The 18,631-nt window shown below is 39.8% G+C and overlaps 4 protein-coding genes and 1 pseudogene across 17 annotated transcripts; 2 read left to right on the top strand and 3 right to left on the bottom strand.

The window, feature by feature from the left end:
* Positions 1–8: 8 nt before the first annotated feature.
* Positions 9–1,785, bottom strand: LOC104772042 (Auxin-responsive family protein). Its single transcript, XM_010496690.3, has 3 exons — positions 882–1,785; positions 537–791; positions 9–451 (listed from the first exon to the last, which is right to left on the bottom strand). Exons 1-3 carry the CDS (start codon positions 1,512–1,514, stop codon positions 146–148), a joined length of 1,194 nt encoding a protein of 397 aa, XP_010494992.1. The 5' UTR covers positions 1,515–1,785; the 3' UTR covers positions 9–145.
* A 1,072-nt stretch (positions 1,786–2,857) lies between these two features.
* On the top strand, positions 2,858–5,370 carry LOC104772038 (ras-related protein RABA5a). Of its 5 annotated transcripts, none has more exons than XM_010496686.3 (5): positions 2,858–3,098; positions 3,919–3,991; positions 4,068–4,160; positions 4,308–4,713; positions 4,804–5,370. In XM_010496686.3, the coding sequence occupies exons 4-5, from the start codon at positions 4,374–4,376 to the stop codon at positions 5,127–5,129; spliced, it is 666 nt and encodes a 221-aa protein (XP_010494988.1). In that variant the 5' UTR covers positions 2,858–3,098; positions 3,919–3,991; positions 4,068–4,160; positions 4,308–4,373; the 3' UTR covers positions 5,130–5,370. The 5 variants fall into 5 exon arrangements, with proteins under 5 accessions (XP_010494988.1, XP_087361430.1, XP_019097951.1 ...); XM_087505304.1 differs by having other exon boundaries at positions 2,894–3,210; XM_019242406.2 differs by having other exon boundaries at positions 2,918–3,098; positions 4,127–4,160.
* LOC104772039 (phosphatidylinositol/phosphatidylcholine transfer protein SFH11-like) lies at positions 5,337–7,910 on the bottom strand. 2 transcript variants are annotated; one of them, XM_010496688.3, is made up of 11 exons: positions 7,594–7,910; positions 7,403–7,502; positions 7,046–7,312; positions 6,888–6,965; positions 6,715–6,816; positions 6,583–6,632; positions 6,369–6,477; positions 6,208–6,288; positions 6,067–6,141; positions 5,925–5,966; positions 5,337–5,836 (listed from the first exon to the last, which is right to left on the bottom strand). In XM_010496688.3, exons 1-11 carry the CDS (start codon positions 7,785–7,787, stop codon positions 5,780–5,782), a joined length of 1,155 nt encoding a protein of 384 aa, XP_010494990.2. In that variant the 5' UTR covers positions 7,788–7,910; the 3' UTR covers positions 5,337–5,779. The 2 variants fall into 2 exon arrangements, with proteins under 2 accessions (XP_010494990.2, XP_087361429.1); XM_087505303.1 differs by lacking the exons at positions 5,337–5,836; positions 5,925–5,966; positions 6,067–6,141; positions 6,208–6,288; positions 6,369–6,477 and having other exon boundaries at positions 6,493–6,632; positions 6,715–6,784.
* Positions 7,911–9,053: 1,143 nt separating this feature from the next.
* LOC104772037 (putative pectinesterase 68) lies at positions 9,054–10,847 on the top strand (annotated as a pseudogene). The gene is made up of 5 exons (XR_015593053.1): positions 9,054–9,442; positions 9,542–9,730; positions 9,837–10,043; positions 10,171–10,409; positions 10,501–10,847. The product of XR_015593053.1 is annotated as a putative pectinesterase 68 (transcript).
* A 524-nt stretch (positions 10,848–11,371) lies between these two features.
* On the bottom strand, positions 11,372–18,452 carry LOC104772965 (protein transport protein SEC16B homolog). 8 transcript variants are annotated; one of them, XR_015592737.1, is made up of 14 exons: positions 18,075–18,435; positions 16,070–17,855; positions 15,588–15,911; positions 15,366–15,491; positions 15,137–15,259; positions 14,881–15,051; positions 14,284–14,409; positions 14,073–14,207; positions 13,754–13,874; positions 13,560–13,668; positions 12,992–13,312; positions 12,780–12,914; positions 12,415–12,701; positions 11,372–12,118 (listed from the first exon to the last, which is right to left on the bottom strand). XR_015592737.1 is itself a non-coding variant. In XM_087504809.1 (14 exons), exons 2-14 carry the CDS (start codon positions 17,675–17,677, stop codon positions 11,668–11,670), a joined length of 4,044 nt encoding a protein of 1,347 aa, XP_087360935.1. In that variant the 5' UTR covers positions 17,678–17,855; positions 18,075–18,435; the 3' UTR covers positions 11,372–11,667. The 8 variants fall into 8 exon arrangements, 3 of the variants coding, with proteins under 3 accessions (XP_087360935.1, XP_087360936.1, XP_087360934.1); XR_015592738.1 differs by having other exon boundaries at positions 13,754–13,970; positions 16,070–17,659; positions 18,075–18,378; XR_015592739.1 differs by having other exon boundaries at positions 16,070–17,659; positions 18,075–18,378.
* Between the last annotated feature and the right edge of the window lie 179 nt (positions 18,453–18,631).

The raw sequence follows: 18,631 nt of genomic DNA, 5'->3' as shown, positions 1-18,631 counted from the left end.
CTGTCAAATGCTTCAAAGGACTTCAACAACTATTAAACATCAAATGTATTTTAATTTAATCTAGCAAATATACTGTATGTAATAACCCAAAAAGCAAACCAAAATTAACCAGAAATTTTCACTCTCTAAATCTTTTACACAAAAGCTACGCGTATAGAGACCGACCATCATTGCCTACTCGCTGACCCATTTTGGCAGATTCCTCTGCTTTCCCTCTCTTTATGACTACATACCAAGTAAACGCTTCGAGCACGGCCGCGGCTATGCCCAGTACTACAATTATACCGGTGTAAGCGTTTCTCCACTGCTTCTCAGGGCTCAAGATGTCTAGTCCTTTGAAAACATTCACCAGTGCAAGGATGATCACGGCATAGCCTATGGTATGATGGTAAATGTTCCAGTAGACTCTGTACTTGTGTTCTGGTTTGGGTCTTAAAAACATAGCAAACACCTAACGTGTGCCACAAACAATTGAGTTATGCAATATGCATAATTTTTCTAATGAGAAATCACTGTAATGATTCTTAAAACCTAACCTGAATTGTTGCGAGGCAGAAGAGTGCGATCCCAACAGCACGGTGGGTGGTAAACTGAATCCCAGCTGATTCACTACCCAGTTTTAGACCCGTGGCCCAACCAGCAACACCAATGATGTAAGCAGAAGACTGGCAGAAGACATGGAGGTAGAACCAAGCAGGATCTGCTGATTTGGAGACTTTTAAGTAGCGAGCAATGATTGCCCCTATTGGCATCATTATTCCCCAGCTCACTCCGTTCAATATGCCATGTATCTGTAATCATGCATATTAGAGATCAAACCTAAATTTTAAACAAGAAAGGAAGAAAAAAGAAACTTGTTTTGATGAAATCTATCGACTGACGTTGCGTTTGCGTAGCTTGGAATCTCCTCCTCCTCCGGTAGAGGTGGAGGTGGATCCTGATGCACCGGATACAAGATTCATAGTAGAAACAGAGCGAACGTTGTTGCCAGAAGTTGGATGAGGAAGAGGGTTGTTCCCTGAAAGAGACCCATCTTGCCACACAGTATTAATGATCCCACCGTTTGCAAGTGGAAGATTGAGAGTTGCGAAGATGACCATCTCGTTGTTTTGGTAAGTGGCAGACAACTCTGAGACGTTGAAACTCAGCTCAGCTTCTTGGAGACTCGTTTGGTAGCTGCTGATGGGTGACGTGTAAGCCCTAACGGTGCCGTCTGATTGTGGATAAGCCACAATGGCTTGAGCTCCGACCATGCCAGTGGACGTGGGATTCACGGCCCATGCCACCCATTTCCCGGTAGTGAGTTTCGTGTGGCGATAAGCGATTTGGAGATTGCCGGAAGAAGAATCGTAAGAGTAGTGGAGGAAGGAATCAAGAACAGAGAGGTCGTTGCAAGACTTGAAGAGACGGTTACTTGAGAACTTGTAGTTTGAACATGTCTGACCCAAGGTGGATTCGGCGATGATGAAGATGAGAACAGAGAGGCAGAGTAGAAGATTTAAGGATTTGGCCATGGAAACAGAAAGTGTGAGTACTTAAGATTGGTGGGAGAAGAATGGGATATTAAGTATGAAAGGGGAATTAAGAGAGAAGAAGGAGAGATTAATTAGTATGTATGAATAGAAAGTGGGACAAGTAGGGTTAGGTTTGTTAGTTAAACTGTCTTAAAAAAGAATCTCTTATATTCTTTCTCTTCATCACCACACTTGTCCTATTTTTCATAGTTTTAATATTAGTTTTTCCTCTGCTTTTTCTTGTTCATCTATCAATTGCAATGTTTACCTTGGAGTAACAACCAATGGAAACATTATAAAAGAAGCTAGCGTTCATTATTTTCCCAAAAAAGGTTTGACGTGTAATGTATTTCTTCCTTATAGAGTCTTTTAATTAGCCCTCTTAAGCAAAAAAACAATTAGAACGTGGACGTTAATAAACAATTGGTTAAAAAGTATAAATATGAATGGGTCATCTTCACGTTCAAAAACCAGTTCACGCATGTCTAAACAACTTTAATATGAACTAGTTTCTCGTGTGTTAATATTTTTCTTTGTTCTTCATGACAATTCCTTGTCACTGGTCTGGTATATTCATAAAATTTCCCTTTTACTTAGACTACAAGCTACATTTGGGATGATGATATATAATATATCAACGGCTTAATCTAATTTAAGTCGTTTTTTAATTAACGAAGTAGACTCGGGATGGAATGACTTTGGCGTAATATAAAGAGCAACACAACACGTCAACACAACACACATATCAACCAACTACTAAAGTTATGATGTGCATGTGAAGGAGTTTGGATCAGCGACGGACCAGACCAAAAACGGAGTCTGTGAGAGAGATCCAAGGGAAGTGGTTGGGTTTAGCTGTTTAGGGTTATAGGTTTCTATATATGGGTCTCGCGACCAAAATTTCAACTGCTAAGTGCTAACCACGTGGATGTGTAATAATGTCCTTCTCGGTCAACGATCCAATTACTACCTGCCACATGTCCCCATTTCATTGTTAGGTGTAGCTGGGCTCACTTTCAAACTAGACTCTATTATATGGGCTTATGTCGGATTGTCAAAAATAAACCCAATAATATATATATATTTAGATATATGTATTCCTGGGTTAATGAGTGTATTTTTTTTTTAATTATTAAAAGATCACTAGTTTTCTAAAAACAATCCAAATTGCATTTTTTAGATGGATGGAGTAGTTGGTAATTTTCTTTAAACTTATACAAAATAATACCAATGACCTTTAGTAAAAAAGAAATGGTTCTTGCTAAATTATAAAGAATGGTAAGAAAAAAGAGTAGGGCCTAAGATAAAATAGGGAAAGGGGGTCCATAAGGGCCCATTTGGAGCCCATAATTGAAAATTCGGAAACCGAAATGGAAAAAATTCCGGTTTTTCTCTTTCTCGGTGTCTCTGTCTCTGTGCCAAGAAGAAGTTACTCTCAGCGTGTCTTTGATTTCCCAGAAGAAGCGTTGAATCTTTTTTCGTTTTTTATTTTCCGATTCCATTTTGAGGATCCTCTTTCGTTATTCTTCTCCTTGGATCCATTCCCATCTTCTTCCTAAATCGTTGTTGTTAGCTTTCTACCAGGTAATCTTGTTTTCCTCACCATAATTCCCCAGAAACAAAAAAAAAAGGTTTCTTTTTTAAAATTCTCTCTCTCTCTCTCTCTCTCTCTCTACACATGATTATCCCTGTAAATGTGAGTTCTTTTGCAAAATGGGTCTGCGAATTTGTGATCATCAGCGTTTTGTGTGTTGTGTGTGTGTGTGTGTGTGTGTGATCTTACATTTTGACGCGGATTGCAATGTGATCTCTCATGTAATTCTGTGTCTTGTTGACTTGGTTTCCATTACAAATGCTCTGTTTGCTTCAAACGATATATCACAAATCTCTCTTTTCACTCTCCTCTAAGCGGATTGGGTTCTCTTTACTTGACTTTAGTTTCTTAGGTGAAATTTTTTGATTTTTTTTTGTTGTTGTTTGTGTGTATATGTTTCTCTCTGTAACAGATGTCTCATCATCTTTTAAAAAAATTCTGTGTGGCGGCCTACCTTTGGAAGGAAGGTTTTCCTAGTTAAGTAGAAACCAATTTACTCAATTCATCTTTTTTAATGTGAGCCCCTAAAGACAAGACTGAGAATTTCTATCAGTGTTTAGTTTTGCACTTTGTGTGATCTAAAGTGATGAGTATGTTGTTGGTTGAATTGGGCCCGCTGCTTGTCTTTTCTGTCTCAGTTCTGTTTTTTTTTTTTCCCTCTTTATGATAGATCAGAATATTTCTCTGCTTTCTTATTGGAGGCTTTCATGATGACTTGTGATTTCTCAATAGTTAGTTTTGTATCTACCGACTTTTCTCATGCTGAGCTTTGTGTAACTTAAGTTGCCTTTACTTGTTTCTTGTATTTAGGCTTATGTGAGCTTGTATGACAAGTTTCTGTAGGAGGAGGTTTTAAAGGGGTCAGATCCAGCTTTCAGAAGAGGTAACTTGTTACTGCTGCCTTCCTTACTTTTGGAATCATAATGGTGTTTTTGTGCTGAATCCTTTGCCTTTGTTAGATTTTCTTACGGTGGTTGAGAGCTGAAAGTTTTTAAATTTAGTCAACTTTGTTGCACAGAACCTTCTAGGAAGCTACCTCCTCAAGTACACAGGTGATCTTAAAGATTCTCTTGTTTCACCTTTTCTTCTTAACTCTTTAGATCTCAATCTTTCCTGTTTCCTTTGCCAACTCTACTTATTCTTGTCTTCCCTCTTCCTCACTTTGACACTTTGTTTTCTTCTTAACTTTGTGTGCACAGGCTTACAAGCCAGTGGTTAAAGACATGTGTCTGTAGAAGGGATAGTCTCGAGCATAAAAAAAGGAGATGGCTTTCTACTCTGAGGACGACAAGAGCGAAGACTACCTCTTTAAGATCGTTCTAATCGGTGATTCTGCAGTTGGGAAATCAAATTTGCTTGCCAGATTTGCGAGGGATGAGTTCTATCCCAATTCAAAGTCGACCATTGGAGTAGAGTTTCAGACGCAGAAGATGGATATCAACGGAAAGGAGATCAAAGCACAGATATGGGACACAGCAGGTCAAGAACGCTTCAGAGCAGTCACTTCTGCGTACTACCGAGGTGCAGTTGGAGCTCTTCTGGTTTACGACATCAGCAGACGGCAGACTTTCCACAGCATTGGTAGATGGCTCAACGAGCTACACAGTAAGAATCCACATACTTAAAAAAATACTCTTTTCTTTCTTACTTATCTTCTGCCAAACAATCTCCCAATACTAAATGAAACTGTTGCAGCACACTCTGATATGAACGTTGCGACGATCCTGGTGGGCAACAAGTCGGATCTGAAGGACTTGAGAGAGGTCTCAACAGCAGAAGGAAAGGCATTGGCTGAAGCACAAGGTCTTTTCTTCATGGAGACATCGGCTTTGGACTCATCAAACGTGGCAGCTGCATTTGAGACGGTTGTGAAAGAGATATACAACATACTGAGCAGGAAAGTGATGAGCTCACAGGAGCTAAACAAGCAAGATCCTGCTTCACTCAGCAATGGCAAGAAAGTTGTGATTCCGTCAGAGGGGCAGGGGGAGCCCAAGAAGGGTGGATGTTGTTCTTCTTGATAGAAACTGAAACTGTAGAGAGCTATAAAAAAAAGCAAGATTATTTTATCATCTGTTTTGATTGTTTATTTTCCACGCTGCGATGAATGTTGAAATTTGGGATGGGGCTGTGTTGTGGTGTGGAAGTGTTTAGGTGTAGCAATCTGTAAATTTTCTATTGCAGAAGCTTTATGAAACTCACACGCTACTCCCTAGAAAGTTTTCTCATGATGATGAATGATGATGGTCAGTCTTTCTGTTATTGTTGTTAGTTGTTACTTGTTCAGTGTTATACATCACAGCCAAATCTTGATACATAGATCTTGCTACTAGAAATGATGTAATCCCTAAATTAAAATAGTACTCGTGACGCATTTGTCTTTGTCATCGGGAAGAGGATCAAATCGAGCTGTGGAATTAGATTTGAATAAAACATAGAGAAATAAATGTGAGCAAATGAAGTTGAAGCATCAGAGATCACACGTGCAGTGCAGTGCAGTTGTTTGTGGAAGTAAATTAGAGGGCATGTGAGACAGATTGGCTCCACACATGATTGCATTTATCGCCGTAGTACGGATTCCACACACTATATCTATCATCATTTCGAGCTCATTAAACCGGGCATTTTTCTTGACTAATTTGTCTTACGCTCTAAACCGGTTTGTATCTGGCTATAGGTTTGTTTCGGTTTCATTCGGTTTAATGATCTCCGCGAGTAACTTCAAGACCTGAAAATAGGAGAAAGGCCATTGACTCTTACAAGTATACAAGATTACAAGTAGTACAGTTTAGCTTATGTTGTTGGTCTCTCTTTACCTTTTTGGTCTCATGGAGTGATACCTCCAACATTTCAATTTTCTGCAAAGGAACCAACCACACAAATTCAGACAAAAGATTCATGACATCAAATATTTATTTATGTGAAATGTGTATATAATATCAATACGCGCGGTTTCACCTTCTGGGAATCCTTAACAGCAGTTTTCAGGGCAGTATACTTCTCCAGTGTTATCATGATCTTGCCTGAGTTTTCCTGCATTCCATTTATATCTCAATTAGCTTCAATGTTGCGTTCAAGAATTACGAAATCCCTTGGTACCTTTTGATTGGCCGAAGCATTTTCTGAGACTTTTTCCATAGTTTCCCTCTCTGAATCAACAGCTCCGAATGTGGAAGACTCCTACAGATATAGAAGAAGTTGTCACCAATTTCACTGTGTATGGTAGAACTTGATGGAAGTTCAATAGTTATGGCACAAACCTGAATCTTTTCCTTGATGTCTGGATCATTCCAAGGTCCTTCGTCGCTAAAAAGACAGCCTCCATGATCTGAACAAGTGCAATTTCCTCCAAGAAATGTTGGCAAGTTGCTGGTTTTTTTTTGACATCAGACACAAACAGTGCTGAGATTCCAAAGCAAACAGATCCTTCCACCAGTTAACAGAAAATCGAATATACAAAAAGGTTTTGTTGACCTTGGATCTATTGCTTCAAGTAGCTCTCCAAGGTAGTTGGGTCCTAGCACCTTGAACAAACATAACTCTCTGGTAAAGAACTTGTGACTAAACCAAACAAAACAAAAAGAGAAAGAAGCATCAAAATCTTACTTGAACTTTAGCCAAAGTCCGAGCATCAAGAAAGGTCTTGAGTGCAAGCCACAACATCCGGAATCCAGAACTGGCATTGACAACGAAGAGGCGATGCAAAGTCTAGAACCAAACCAATCAGATTTACAAGGCATTTAATTGTTGATGAAGCTGGTAATAAAAACCGAACCTACCTCAGGGTAGTAGTTGCTGTCTATCTTCTGAATTTCCATGAAAAGTGATCTCGCAGGTTTTGAGAAGTTTGACATTCCCTTTTTTGCAAGAACAATGGATTAGCAGCTGCTTACAAACAATAAAACGATTCTCATCTCTACGAGAAAGTCATACTTACCACTCCAGAGACATCCAAAATGGTAGTGGTAGACGAAACATGCTTCCCTGAAGAAATCGAACAAGCGGGATATCTCAAGCTCAGCGTCTTCTCTTGTTCTTTGATATGATAGTTAACATATCTGTCAACAGTGGTTGCTTTAAGAAAGGCGTTAAGGTCAACCATCCCGAGCCTCTCGATGTAGATTGGCCTACCACTTTTGTCAACCTTATGAAAGCCATGAGGGTAATGTTTCTTCACTTCATCGTATTCTTCAAACTTAAACATCTGTCAGACATTTCGTCGAACACGTTGTGAGTCCAGTTAACGGAACAAAACAAAAACACAAAACTGTTCCCATTTTTTTTTTGATTTTACCTTAGAGATCGAATCCACTTTAGAATCAAGTCGCCACTTTATATAATCGAGAAACGCATCTTTGGAATTCTCCAGATCAAAATCCCTCATTTTTAGAAACCTGATTGAGTCGAAACAATCTGAGAAGAATCAAAATCTCAACCAGGAGATAAAAAGGATGATTTTTTTTTTTTTTTTTTTTTATAATGTACCTGAGAAGAGTATTGTGAACACCATGGTTTGAAGGTAAGTGACCATGGAGGAGAAGCAAGTTACGAAACGCTTCAACCATATCTTCTTCATTATTTGGTGGTATGTGTCCTTCATCTTTGTTGTTCAAGGAATCAGATTGTATAGAGTCGTCTTCAGCACTACCATCGGAGATGTGTATATCTCTGTAACCCATCTCTGTTTGAAAGGTTCATTGGGGGAAGCTCGCTCTGTTCTCAAGAATTCAAAAGCTTGTAAGGAAGGGAGAGGAATCGAATAATTGATATCTCTCGAGCGCGGGAAAGAGAGAATAAAAAAAAAAAGAATAACGGTCTTTGGATTGCTTTACGGCGTCGTTTCTGGTTTGTTACGGAAACTAGCAAGGAAGGCCCACTTACAGTTTTTGTATATTATGTTTTTAGCATTCGATTGCTTTGTAATTTTTATGGATCGGATATCAAAGTATCATATGGGCCCCTTCGGATTTAACAAAAAAGTTTTGGAACAATCTCCAACGTTCATAAATTAAATTATATATAGGTTGCTAGGTTGTGGATATATTGACGAATGATGATGAGTGAGTGCTACTTTTCAAAGGAAGTGGGACCAAATTGAGGTTCACGTGATGCTTAAGAAGTAGCACTGCACTGCACTGTGTCCGCACTATCATAAATTCACGTCCTAGTCTCTCTCTATTATTTTCGGACACCCATTTCCATCTTCTTTCCCACTTATAATCACATTTTGCTTTCTCGTTTCAATTTCGTTTTTTCCCGTTTTATTGTCCATATTCTCCCATTTAATTACATCCAAATTGTGTATGGTTTGAGTGCATGTGTATTGTACATATATATAGAAATAAAATACAAACGAGAGAGAGAGAGAGAGAGAGAGAGAGAGAGAGAGAGAGAGAGAGAGAGAGAGAGAGAGAGAGAGAGAGAGAGAGAGAGAGAGAGAGAGAGTGGGTTCCTCATGCTACATTTAGTATGCTTAACTGAGAACATGCTTCCAATAATCTTATCATCATTATGGGCATCCCAATATACAATATATACTACAGCTAAAGAGACTATGAACATCATAACAATTATTCACAGTAAAATAGTAAATCATGGGCTCCAATATTATTATTAACAATAAAGCTATTCCATTGGTCGAATCTGAAATAAAGACAAACCCTAATTAAACTCAAGACCTGAAATAATTAGCCAAACACGTCATTCCAAACAGAAAAAATAACAACGACCTAACACGTTAATATGCAGTCTAGCTACTTTATTTTTTTTTTAAAAACATAGAAATAAGGACTCTGTTTCTTGGTTTTTAAACAGTAAAAGCTAATACATATGAAGACAAAAACATATAGATTTGTTGTTGTGTGTGTCTTTTGCCTTTCTTGCCTTCACTCCACCACAAAAATATAACCGTTGCGACTGATACGTACAAAAAGGACCACTTCATAACAAGTACACATATATAAAACCATCGATCTTCTTACATCGTAATTTACAATTACTCCCGATCGACCGTTTCCTTTCTCCACACTTCCCCTCCAATGGCGCAACTTGCTAATTCCCGTCTTAATTACCTTTTTTCTATTTCTCTCTTACTATTATTATTCCACTGCTTATGTTTTCGTTTTTCATTGGTTGCAGCTTGCTCAAACTCCACCGAAGACCAACAGATTCAACACCATCACCACCGGAAATGGGTGGGTCCTTCAGGTCACAAAGTCATCACCGTCTCACTTACTGGCCGTGCTCAGTTTCGCTCCGTCCAAGACGCCGTTGATTCCATACCAAAGAACAATAACATGAGCATCGTTATCAAGATTTCTCCCGGATATTACCGGTATATATATAAACCTTAATTAGCTAATTCTCCTTTTTTTTTTTCTGAGTGTCAATATAATGCACACATGCAAACTTAATACATTTTTCATATGTGCAGAGAGAAAGTGGTGGTTCCAGCGACAAGCCGTACATAACGTTCAAAGGAGCGGGTCGGGACGTGACGGTTATAGAGTGGCATGACCGTGCGTCGGACCGTGGCCCTGACGGTCAACAGTTACGTACTTATCAAACTGCTTCCGTCACCGTCTACGCTAATTATTTCTCCGCTAGAAACATTAGCTTCACGGTACTCTATATATATATTTCTAAAGCAATTAATTTAAGGAAAACTTTCACAAAAAAAATTGTGAGTCCTCTATTTTTATTTATTATATTTTTTTTGATATGTGAAGAATACTGCGCCGGCTCCATTGCCGGGGATGCAAGGGTGGCAAGCGGTAGCGTTTAGAATCTCCGGCGACAAAGCTTTCTTTTCCGGCTGTGGGTTCTACGGTGCACAAGACACATTATGCGACGATGCTGGCCGTCATTACTTCAAGGAGTGTTACATTGAAGGCTCTATCGACTTTATTTTCGGTAACGGCCGCTCCATGTATAAAGTAAGGACTCCTATACTTACCAAAACAGACTAATCTATTCTTCTTGGGGACTTGTAATATAAATGCATCAATGAGTATATATGTCTTATACACTAACTAATATATGTGTTGATGATTGTTGGTGAAGGACTGTGAGTTGCATTCGATAGCGTCAAGATTCGGATCGATAGCAGCGCACGGGAGGACATGCCCGGAGGAGAAAACGGGTTTCGCGTTCGTGGGTTGTCGGGTAACGGGTACGGGTCCGTTGTACGTAGGCCGTGCCATGGGCCAATACTCACGTATCGTCTACGCCTACACGTACTTCGATGCTCTCGTCGCTCATGGTGGCTGGGACGATTGGGACCACAAATCCAACAAAAGCAAGTACGTAACTATTATTTTACAGTGCTAATAAATATGTATGATTTGAGACGTACGTTAATCGGAACTCTTAATAAAATGGCTGAAATATTAGGACGGCGTTTTTTGGAGTGTACAATTGCTACGGGCCAGGAGCAGCAGCGACGAGAGGCGTGTCATGGGCCAGAGCGTTGGACTATGACTCCGCCCATCCGTTTATTGCTAAGAGCTTCGTTAATGGGAGACATTGGATCGCTCCACGAGATGCCTAACCAAAACTTCAAAGTTCAAACTTCGTTTTGCTTCTTTTCCTAGCTTAGTTATATTATATCATTCGTTTATTGTTTTTATTCTTTTCCCGATTTATTTATACCTTGTGATACAGAGCAGAATTGCATCTTCTTCTTATTGTATACATTTTTCTTGTGCTGCCAAAAAAAAATAAACTTAATTTATACACAATCTTGATTTAAGTAATAGGACTATAGGAGCTAATAAGTAATAACTCGTCTGTATTTTACCTAGGGAAGTTGATTTATACAATCTTGTATCTGAAATTCTGAATCCCCAATCGTAATCTGTTCATCGTGACCTGAGAATCTCTTCTCTTAATCGGATTCTCTGCTGGTGATCATCAATTCCAGTAGCTGTTAAGTACTTGAGGAACTAGCAACTTCTTTATCAAAAAGTCCCTCAATTAGCTATATAGCTCGAAACTGAGAGGTACTTGATAGAGAAAATTAGACCAGGAGAAAGCAGAGCAAAGGATGTCTTCTCTTGAAGTTTCACAAAAACAAGGCTTGCTATATCCACTGAAGTTAAGATATTGCAAAATGATTTAGCCAATCAGGAAGTATTGCATGCAAATCTAGACACTACTGGCTGGAAAGTTCAACAGTTTCGTACTAAAACATGCAGAGACTAATACAAGGATGTTTAACATTGTGCTGACACAGAAAAAAAAATTAATGAATAAGAGAAAGCAATACATGAAAAATTGGTCAGATTTGACCTTATTATATATTGAGAAAAACAAAAAGGTACAGTTTTGCAACTCTCCCGAAGACAACTTTTGGTTCCATTCTCAAAACCCAAATGAAGCAAAGAATCATCTATACAAACTACCATTATATATATTGCCTGCCCCTGAAGAAGACGAAGGAGACGTAAATTCCAAGCTCCATGTTTCCCTCATGGATTGGTTTCTGTGGGACAATTTTCCTACCTGTGACAGTGACCAAAAACTTTTGTGAAATTTCCAGTTCCCGGGTGAGTCGGTGACTTAGAGTTCCACTTCCTGAAGCTCCTCTGCTAAGCTGCTGCTGCTACCGTTGAGTAGGACTGGTTTGAAGGTTGATGGACTAGTCGGAGGCGTAAACGAAGTGTTGAAGTTTCCACTCCATGAGGCTGTTCTTCTGGAAGCAGGAGGCGGATGATCCCCGTTGACACTTATTCCCAATCCATTTCTTTGGATGTTATCCATACTTGGATGTCTCTGCATCATCATTGGTGGTGGAGCCCCTGAAGAGGCTACTACTTCATCTGCCGAGTTCTCCTCCTGTCTGGCTTCAACAGCAGCCGCGTCCATCACCTGGTCGTTTGAAAACGATGCAGGTGCTGCTGGAACAAAGAATTTTGCTTTTGCGGGGATTGGTGGTTTTGCAGTTTGTACGGAAGGTGACTGAAACATGGTCTGAGAGTTTCCACGGCCTTGATTGAAGGTGTCAACATATCTGCACAAAAAGTGATTAGCTCTAAGCATGCGTATTATCTTCAGTAAAACACTAACAAGACTGCAAACACTTACACTCAAAAACATTACAACTCACAGCTATAGAACGGCAACTACAATCAAGAAAATTATGCTTATTTCATACTGAATGATTTATCTTTTACACTTTCCTAGTAGTAAAACCAAGTGTGGCTTATAATCCCTCCCTAATGTGACGGTACAATTGCGCTCATGATTTAGAATCCAGGATAGTCTCCACACATTATAATTCTAAAGTGCCTCAAGCTATTTGTTTACCTTGCTCGCACACCCGTACGCCCACGAGCTGAGAATTGATTCGAACCGTGTGAGATTGGTGGGATTCCCGAAGAATTATCTGATGGAGCTGGGCCGCCAGAGCTCCAGTTCCCATTAGATGGATTCATGTCAGATTTGTTTTCATAACCCGATGAGTTGTTTTGGAATGAGCCTATTGTAGGAGGAGGAGGCAGTGCAGCTTCCTCAGCTGGGGGTTCCACACCTTTTTCCACCCATCTCTTTAGATTATCGTCATAGTAGAATTGATTTTCTGCCCCCAATTTTGCCTTAACCCAAAGCATGAACCAAAAAAATTAGAATAAGTTCAAGAGATATCATCACGACCAAAGCATTTAGCAGTATACCTCTTTAGATGGCCGAGCTAAGACCCTCCCAAAAGTTTCCAGCATACGACTAAACCGCGAACCTGCCACAGTCCCAGAGGATTTCAACTTTTTCACCCCGTCAACTGCCTTTTCTTTCGAGGAGCCAGCCATATCCTAGAAAAAGGGAAATCTTTTCTAAATTCCATATTTTAAATTATTCTTAGCGGTGATAATGGTTTTCTGGTATAGACCTGTATTGGCGTTCTACCAAAATCTGGCTCTGATACACTTCTAGTATGTACTGCCATTCTCCTTCCATTCCCACCCGACTCACGTATGGGTTCCATTGAAGCAGGTGGCATCAATGATGACATTGTATTAACTGATTGACTATATGGTAACTTAGTGGCTTCTTGCTGTTGATGTTGATACTCATTTCCCTGTAGGTTTCCTTTGGTTGAATGTGGTGCAGGTGGTGGCATGCCCCCAACAGCACGCTGTGCTCTACTATCAAAAAAGTTCAGCAGTTTTCCAACAAGTTTTGCCGGGGCCAAATTCTCTGTATACCCGCACTGAAATAGAGATGCATGGTTAAGTTGCATCATTAAAGAAAAGATTACGCTTTAGATTATTCCAAGTTTTATGGATGTCCATACGACTGAGTTTCATTTTTCACAATTAAAATCAAGGGAAAGGAACTCACGTAAATCTTATTTTACATTTCCTTATATGAATGGAAAGCTAACAGATGTAAATCAACCAGAAAAAATCAACAGTTCTATGAAGTTCTACTGGAACCCGAAGTAGAGTAGGTTGTACCTGTTGGTGAATACGGATTCTCTCTTCAAGAGATGAAACAAACTGTTTCCACATTTCCACTTCAGGTGATCGCCCAGTCTTGAGGCATTTTATTACTGATTGACAGTATCTGATTCAGCCACAGCACACAGGACATCAGAAAACCATTACACAGCTTAACAAAGGAGTAGATGATGGAAAGTGAATCTCCTTACTTCAGTGCAGTCGAGAGTTTACCAACTTCAGCCAGCATATGGGCATATATGACTTTATATGGCTGAAACGGTATCAGGGTATACTGAGAGTTTCCCAGCGTCTTAGAGTATTCATATAACTCTGTTCTCTGACCATGCAAAGGTCAATCGACGAATCAAGTAATCATCAAACAATTAAAGAAAGGAATGGTGTCCTCCATGAATTTCGTTGGAGTATCTATGCAACATATTTGAGGAACATGGATGGTATTTATGATAAATATAGAATTGTGCGGCTAGTATGATGATAACTAAAAGCCAAAATTATAAAAACAATCACCTGTATAGCCTCTGGACTTGCATATGTTCGAGGATATTTCCAGTGATCCGCTCCAACAAGGCAGAGTCTGGCGCTTTCTGAGTATGGATCAAAGTTCTTATCCGCAATTAAATAACAAATATGCGCCGCAATTATCTGATTCATAACAGTAGTTCAAATGTCATGATAAAGTTTTCATGAAGTAAAACAACACAACAAGGCAGAAAACCACCTCGCCCCTTTCTTTCCACATGCAATCTCCAAGATGAGTAATGACAAGCTCATCATCTGTTGTTCTGTTAGCAGTTATTATACCCAAGTTCTCTTCCCAACTGTCAAGCATGCTAGTACTTCCAAACTGCAATTCAAGGAAAAAAAGAGACATTACTAACAAGTTCCCCAGGCAGAACTTCATAAGAAATATGTCGTTTGCAAAGGAAGTGTAACGTAGTTTCCAATGGTAGAGAAATATTTCTTCTCTTGCAGTGTCTTCTCACTGTCTATACAATTCTCGACTAATCATAGTAATTATTATCTAGCAACAATTTGGTAGAGATTGATTGATTAGCATCTTAATCATGAGGTGATTGTGTTTTTCTTATTCGGGATTTGGGGTTTTCCTATTTCCTATCTAATAAGCTCTTGAAAAGCAGTAGGGGGTTATGCTTTTATCGGATTCTTGGAAGGAACAAGAGATTTACCTATTTAGAATTTAATTCTTTGTACTCCTCAGTACAAGTTTTCATTGTGATCTCTCCATCTTTTGTCAACACGTTTCAAAGTTTTTTACATTATCTTACTGATACGAAATAGATGGGTTATGCATTACCTGAGGTTGCTGTGGAGGCACATTTATGGAACCAGGAAAAGAGAGATCACTTGTACTTCCAGTTGAGAAAACTTCAGCTGGTTGCCCTGCAACCAGCAGGCATAATGTTCGTAAAGGTGACCCGGGAACCAGCTGACGAAGGGCCATTTGTTTCACAGTGTCAACATAGAACTGCATCAATTAAGATATCGACCAAGTCAGTCCACCAAGCACTACAGTGGAATGTTTAGTTCTATAGCAATCAAGAGATAAAAACCTGTTGCCCAAGTTGTGCCGCGATAACAAGTGCTGGTCCCCATAAATGACCTTCTTGTGCACACTGGAGAGCCTCCATCTTCCTACCAGAAGCCAGAAGAGTCTGAACCTCTGAAGCAATTACCTGGGGAATTCTTCCAAATGTGTTAATTAGCAAAATCCAGACTATGTTAACTTTAGAACCATTATCATCGAAAGATAAACTACCAGATATGATGTCCAATACTCACTTGCATTTGTGATTCAGGTAGTAAATGCTGTAAGCATTGGCTAATAGGACCATAACCATTTTGTACACCATCTTTCTTGGCATTTGCAAAAAGTTTAGCTACGGCAGCTTCAGCAGAGTCCGTTTCCTGTTTGCAGTGTATAGACAAGGATGAGAAAATTGTAATACATATCAAATATTTTCTTAAGACAAGAACGGACAAGACAACTCATGAATTTCTCACCTTTTGCGATGCATCAGTACCAAAAGGAGACCGGAGTTTCCCATAATACTGACAAGATATTCTGAGCAAAGAAAGAAGCATCTTTAAAAGTTTCCCTCTTGAAAAATCCATGTTGGAAGATTCACAATTCAAAATTTTCTCATCAAGCCACTTATGTAAGTCTTTACTTCCAGCATTTCCTCCTACCAAGGGACCTGGAATAGATTGTTGATCCAGACAATTGAAGTAGCTCAAAGAGTTTTCCCCGAGAGTTGAATAAGAGGCACTCCCAGTAATAATTTCTGCCAAGTTTAAGACAGAGATATAGCTTCCTCCAGTTCCATTCTGAGTCGGATAGAAAAAGGTCAGCATTGAAAAAAATCTCACAATTCATTTTATGAGGTTAACAGGAGAATGTATTTCATACATGTTCTATGATGAGCATAATATAAACTTCCTCGAGTGTAAAATAACCTAATGAAAAATACCACTTCGGTTCTAACCTGACTTCCAAATGATGAACTCTGGAGAGAACCACTGTCATCCTTCATAACAATAAGCTTTCCTCCAAATCCAAAATTGACAAGTGCATGTGGTGGACGCCCATCAGATGATCTTCCTGCACTTGGGGAGAAAAGCTGATTGTTCTGGAATGATTGTGAAGCATTATTTACAGAATTCTGTCTACTATAGAAATCATTCGAGAAACTCATAGGTCCATTCTGCGTGACACTAGCCAAATTCGTATGCTGAGGGATGAAGCTCTCAACGCCAATCTCATTTGGCTTTAACTGTTCAGCCACAGATCCTGTACTGTACAAATTATTTACTTGCTGGTTCCCTCCGAAGTTTGATAATGATGCAGAAGTTACAGCCGCCTCAGCGTTACCTGCATTTTCTGATTGCCAAGTGTTTGCAGTCTGCTGATTGTTGGCATAGTACGATTGATCCCAATTTCCATGTTGGCTCTGGATATCAAATTCTTGCGTTCTGAGTGTCTGCTTTTTATCGTAAACATCATGTACGTTACTCTCTCTATTATGGTACATAGCTGCAAGAGAATTGCCATTCTGAACATGCTGATCATTAGCTTGACCAGTAGTTTGAAAAGCCTGGTTGTAGCTGTCCAGAGAGCGCCATTCTTGAGCAATTGTGTCATAGTACCATCCCGGATATTGGGAGTCAAAGACCATGTGTTCCGGATACCCATTGTTCACTTGTGAAACCTGGTTCCAGGTAGACACATTCTCAACTGTGCCAGCCACTGCGGATGTTGTACTCTGTCTCTGATAAGCAATATCCAAGTTATTAGCAGAAATGTTATCCCAGTTACTCGTTGTTGAGTTTTCATAGCCCTCCTGTGAATTCATGCTTGCATCATGACCATCAACTTGATACCATTGGCCAGTACTTTCATCATATTTCCATCCAGGATAGAGAGTTTCCCAAGATTGACTATTATCCACGTACTGCCCACTTGCAGAATCGTGGTGCACTTGACCCTGATGTTGGTCAGAACCTGGGGAATTATCTAAACCATCTCTTGTGTTCATTGTATCCAAGTTTCCCCCGGTGGCCACAGCAACTTGTGCGTTTCCCTGTAGACTTCCAGCAGTTCCATCCAACTCAGTGAAGAAATCAGAGTATGAACCAAACCCACGACCGTCATTAACAGATAAATCTGCATCAAACGAACCCCAATCAAGCTCCTTAACCCCAGGAGGAATCCCGGGCTCATTAACAAGCTTGCTTTCTTTTGATGTATCAGATAGTGGAATCTCAGCTACCTCTGATCTCATTTCATCGTCTCTTGCATCACTGTTGACAAATTGAACAGGTTCCAGGGCAGTGGATGAAGGATCGTCGTCTATTCCCAGGGAACTACTTGCGCCCACATTCAATGTGTCAACTCCATCAGCCACAGGATCTTTGGCAATGGAGAGATTAGAAAAAGCTCTGGTGTCATCGGAGTCACTTCCGTAGTCGAATTTCAGCTCTGAGGCAGAGGATGAAGCCTGAGCTTGGGTGGGAGAAAAGGCATCATCAACAAGCTTGTCGAAGAAATCCTCATCCGTTTGATCCTCCAGCAGGAACTGAGAAGCCGAAGCCATCAATCCAAAACGAGATAAAAAAAATCACACCGCGCGAGGATCAAATAAATAATGTCAAAGGAAGTAGTTCTAGAGAACAAAGCGATCAAGTGGAGCATGATGATGCCATTACGACTCCGATCCAAAACCTAGAAGAAGAATTCGTCGGCGAAAAATTCCGATCCACCCAAATTTGTAACTTTGCAAAAAAAAAAAAAAAAAACTGTTACGGCTAATTTAAGCCTTTTGTTTCCATCTCACAGCCTACACAATGGAACTGCTTCCCCCAAAATTGTCTTCCGGTATGATTCGAATTATGTCTTCCTATTAACGTTTCTATATATGCATCCAACATGGCGGACCCGAGATCTGTTGGAAGGGATCATCAAATGCAAAGATCTGTGTCTAAGAAACTTACAGATTTTCCGAAATCTCAAAAACGGGAGCTTCTCCGGCAACGTTTCTATGTGACGACAGGTAGAACACACATACACAGAGATTTGTCTCAGCTACGCTTTATTTTCCAGTTTCCTTTTTTCAGATTCTACGCAAGAATCGGTTAGCTGGAAGATGCTCACGACGTGTTTGACGAAATTCCTGATCCAGATGTGATATATATCGGAAGGAAGAAGAAGACATATATAATTGGATTCTGGTTTTTTTTTCCTTTTACGTTGGAGGAAGAAGAAGAAGACCTTTCTTTCTCTCTCTCTCTCTGTGTCTTCTAAAAGCTCCACACAGATCTGATGAATACAACGGTAGCCATTGGATCGCTCCTTAACCGACCGGTTCATCCGTTAATTAACTAATATAGCTGAGATCGGACAAACTAAATAAATTATACAAAAAACACGGCCCAATGATTAATGGCCAGCCCACATAAAACAAAAGACCAAATGAATAGGCAGGCAGGCACGTGCGTGGCCAAGATGCTCGCTAGTCGATACCACCGGTTTTTTCTTTCAAGGTCCACGT

Source organism: Camelina sativa, chromosome 20 (assembly GCF_030686135.1).
Source record: "Camelina sativa cultivar CO46 ecotype springtype chromosome 20, ASM3068613v1".
In the NCBI taxonomy this organism is placed as follows: domain Eukaryota; kingdom Viridiplantae; phylum Streptophyta; class Magnoliopsida; order Brassicales; family Brassicaceae; genus Camelina; species Camelina sativa.
The sequence above is the reverse complement of the archived record's forward strand: the minus strand, read 5'-3'. Positions and strand labels throughout refer to the sequence as shown.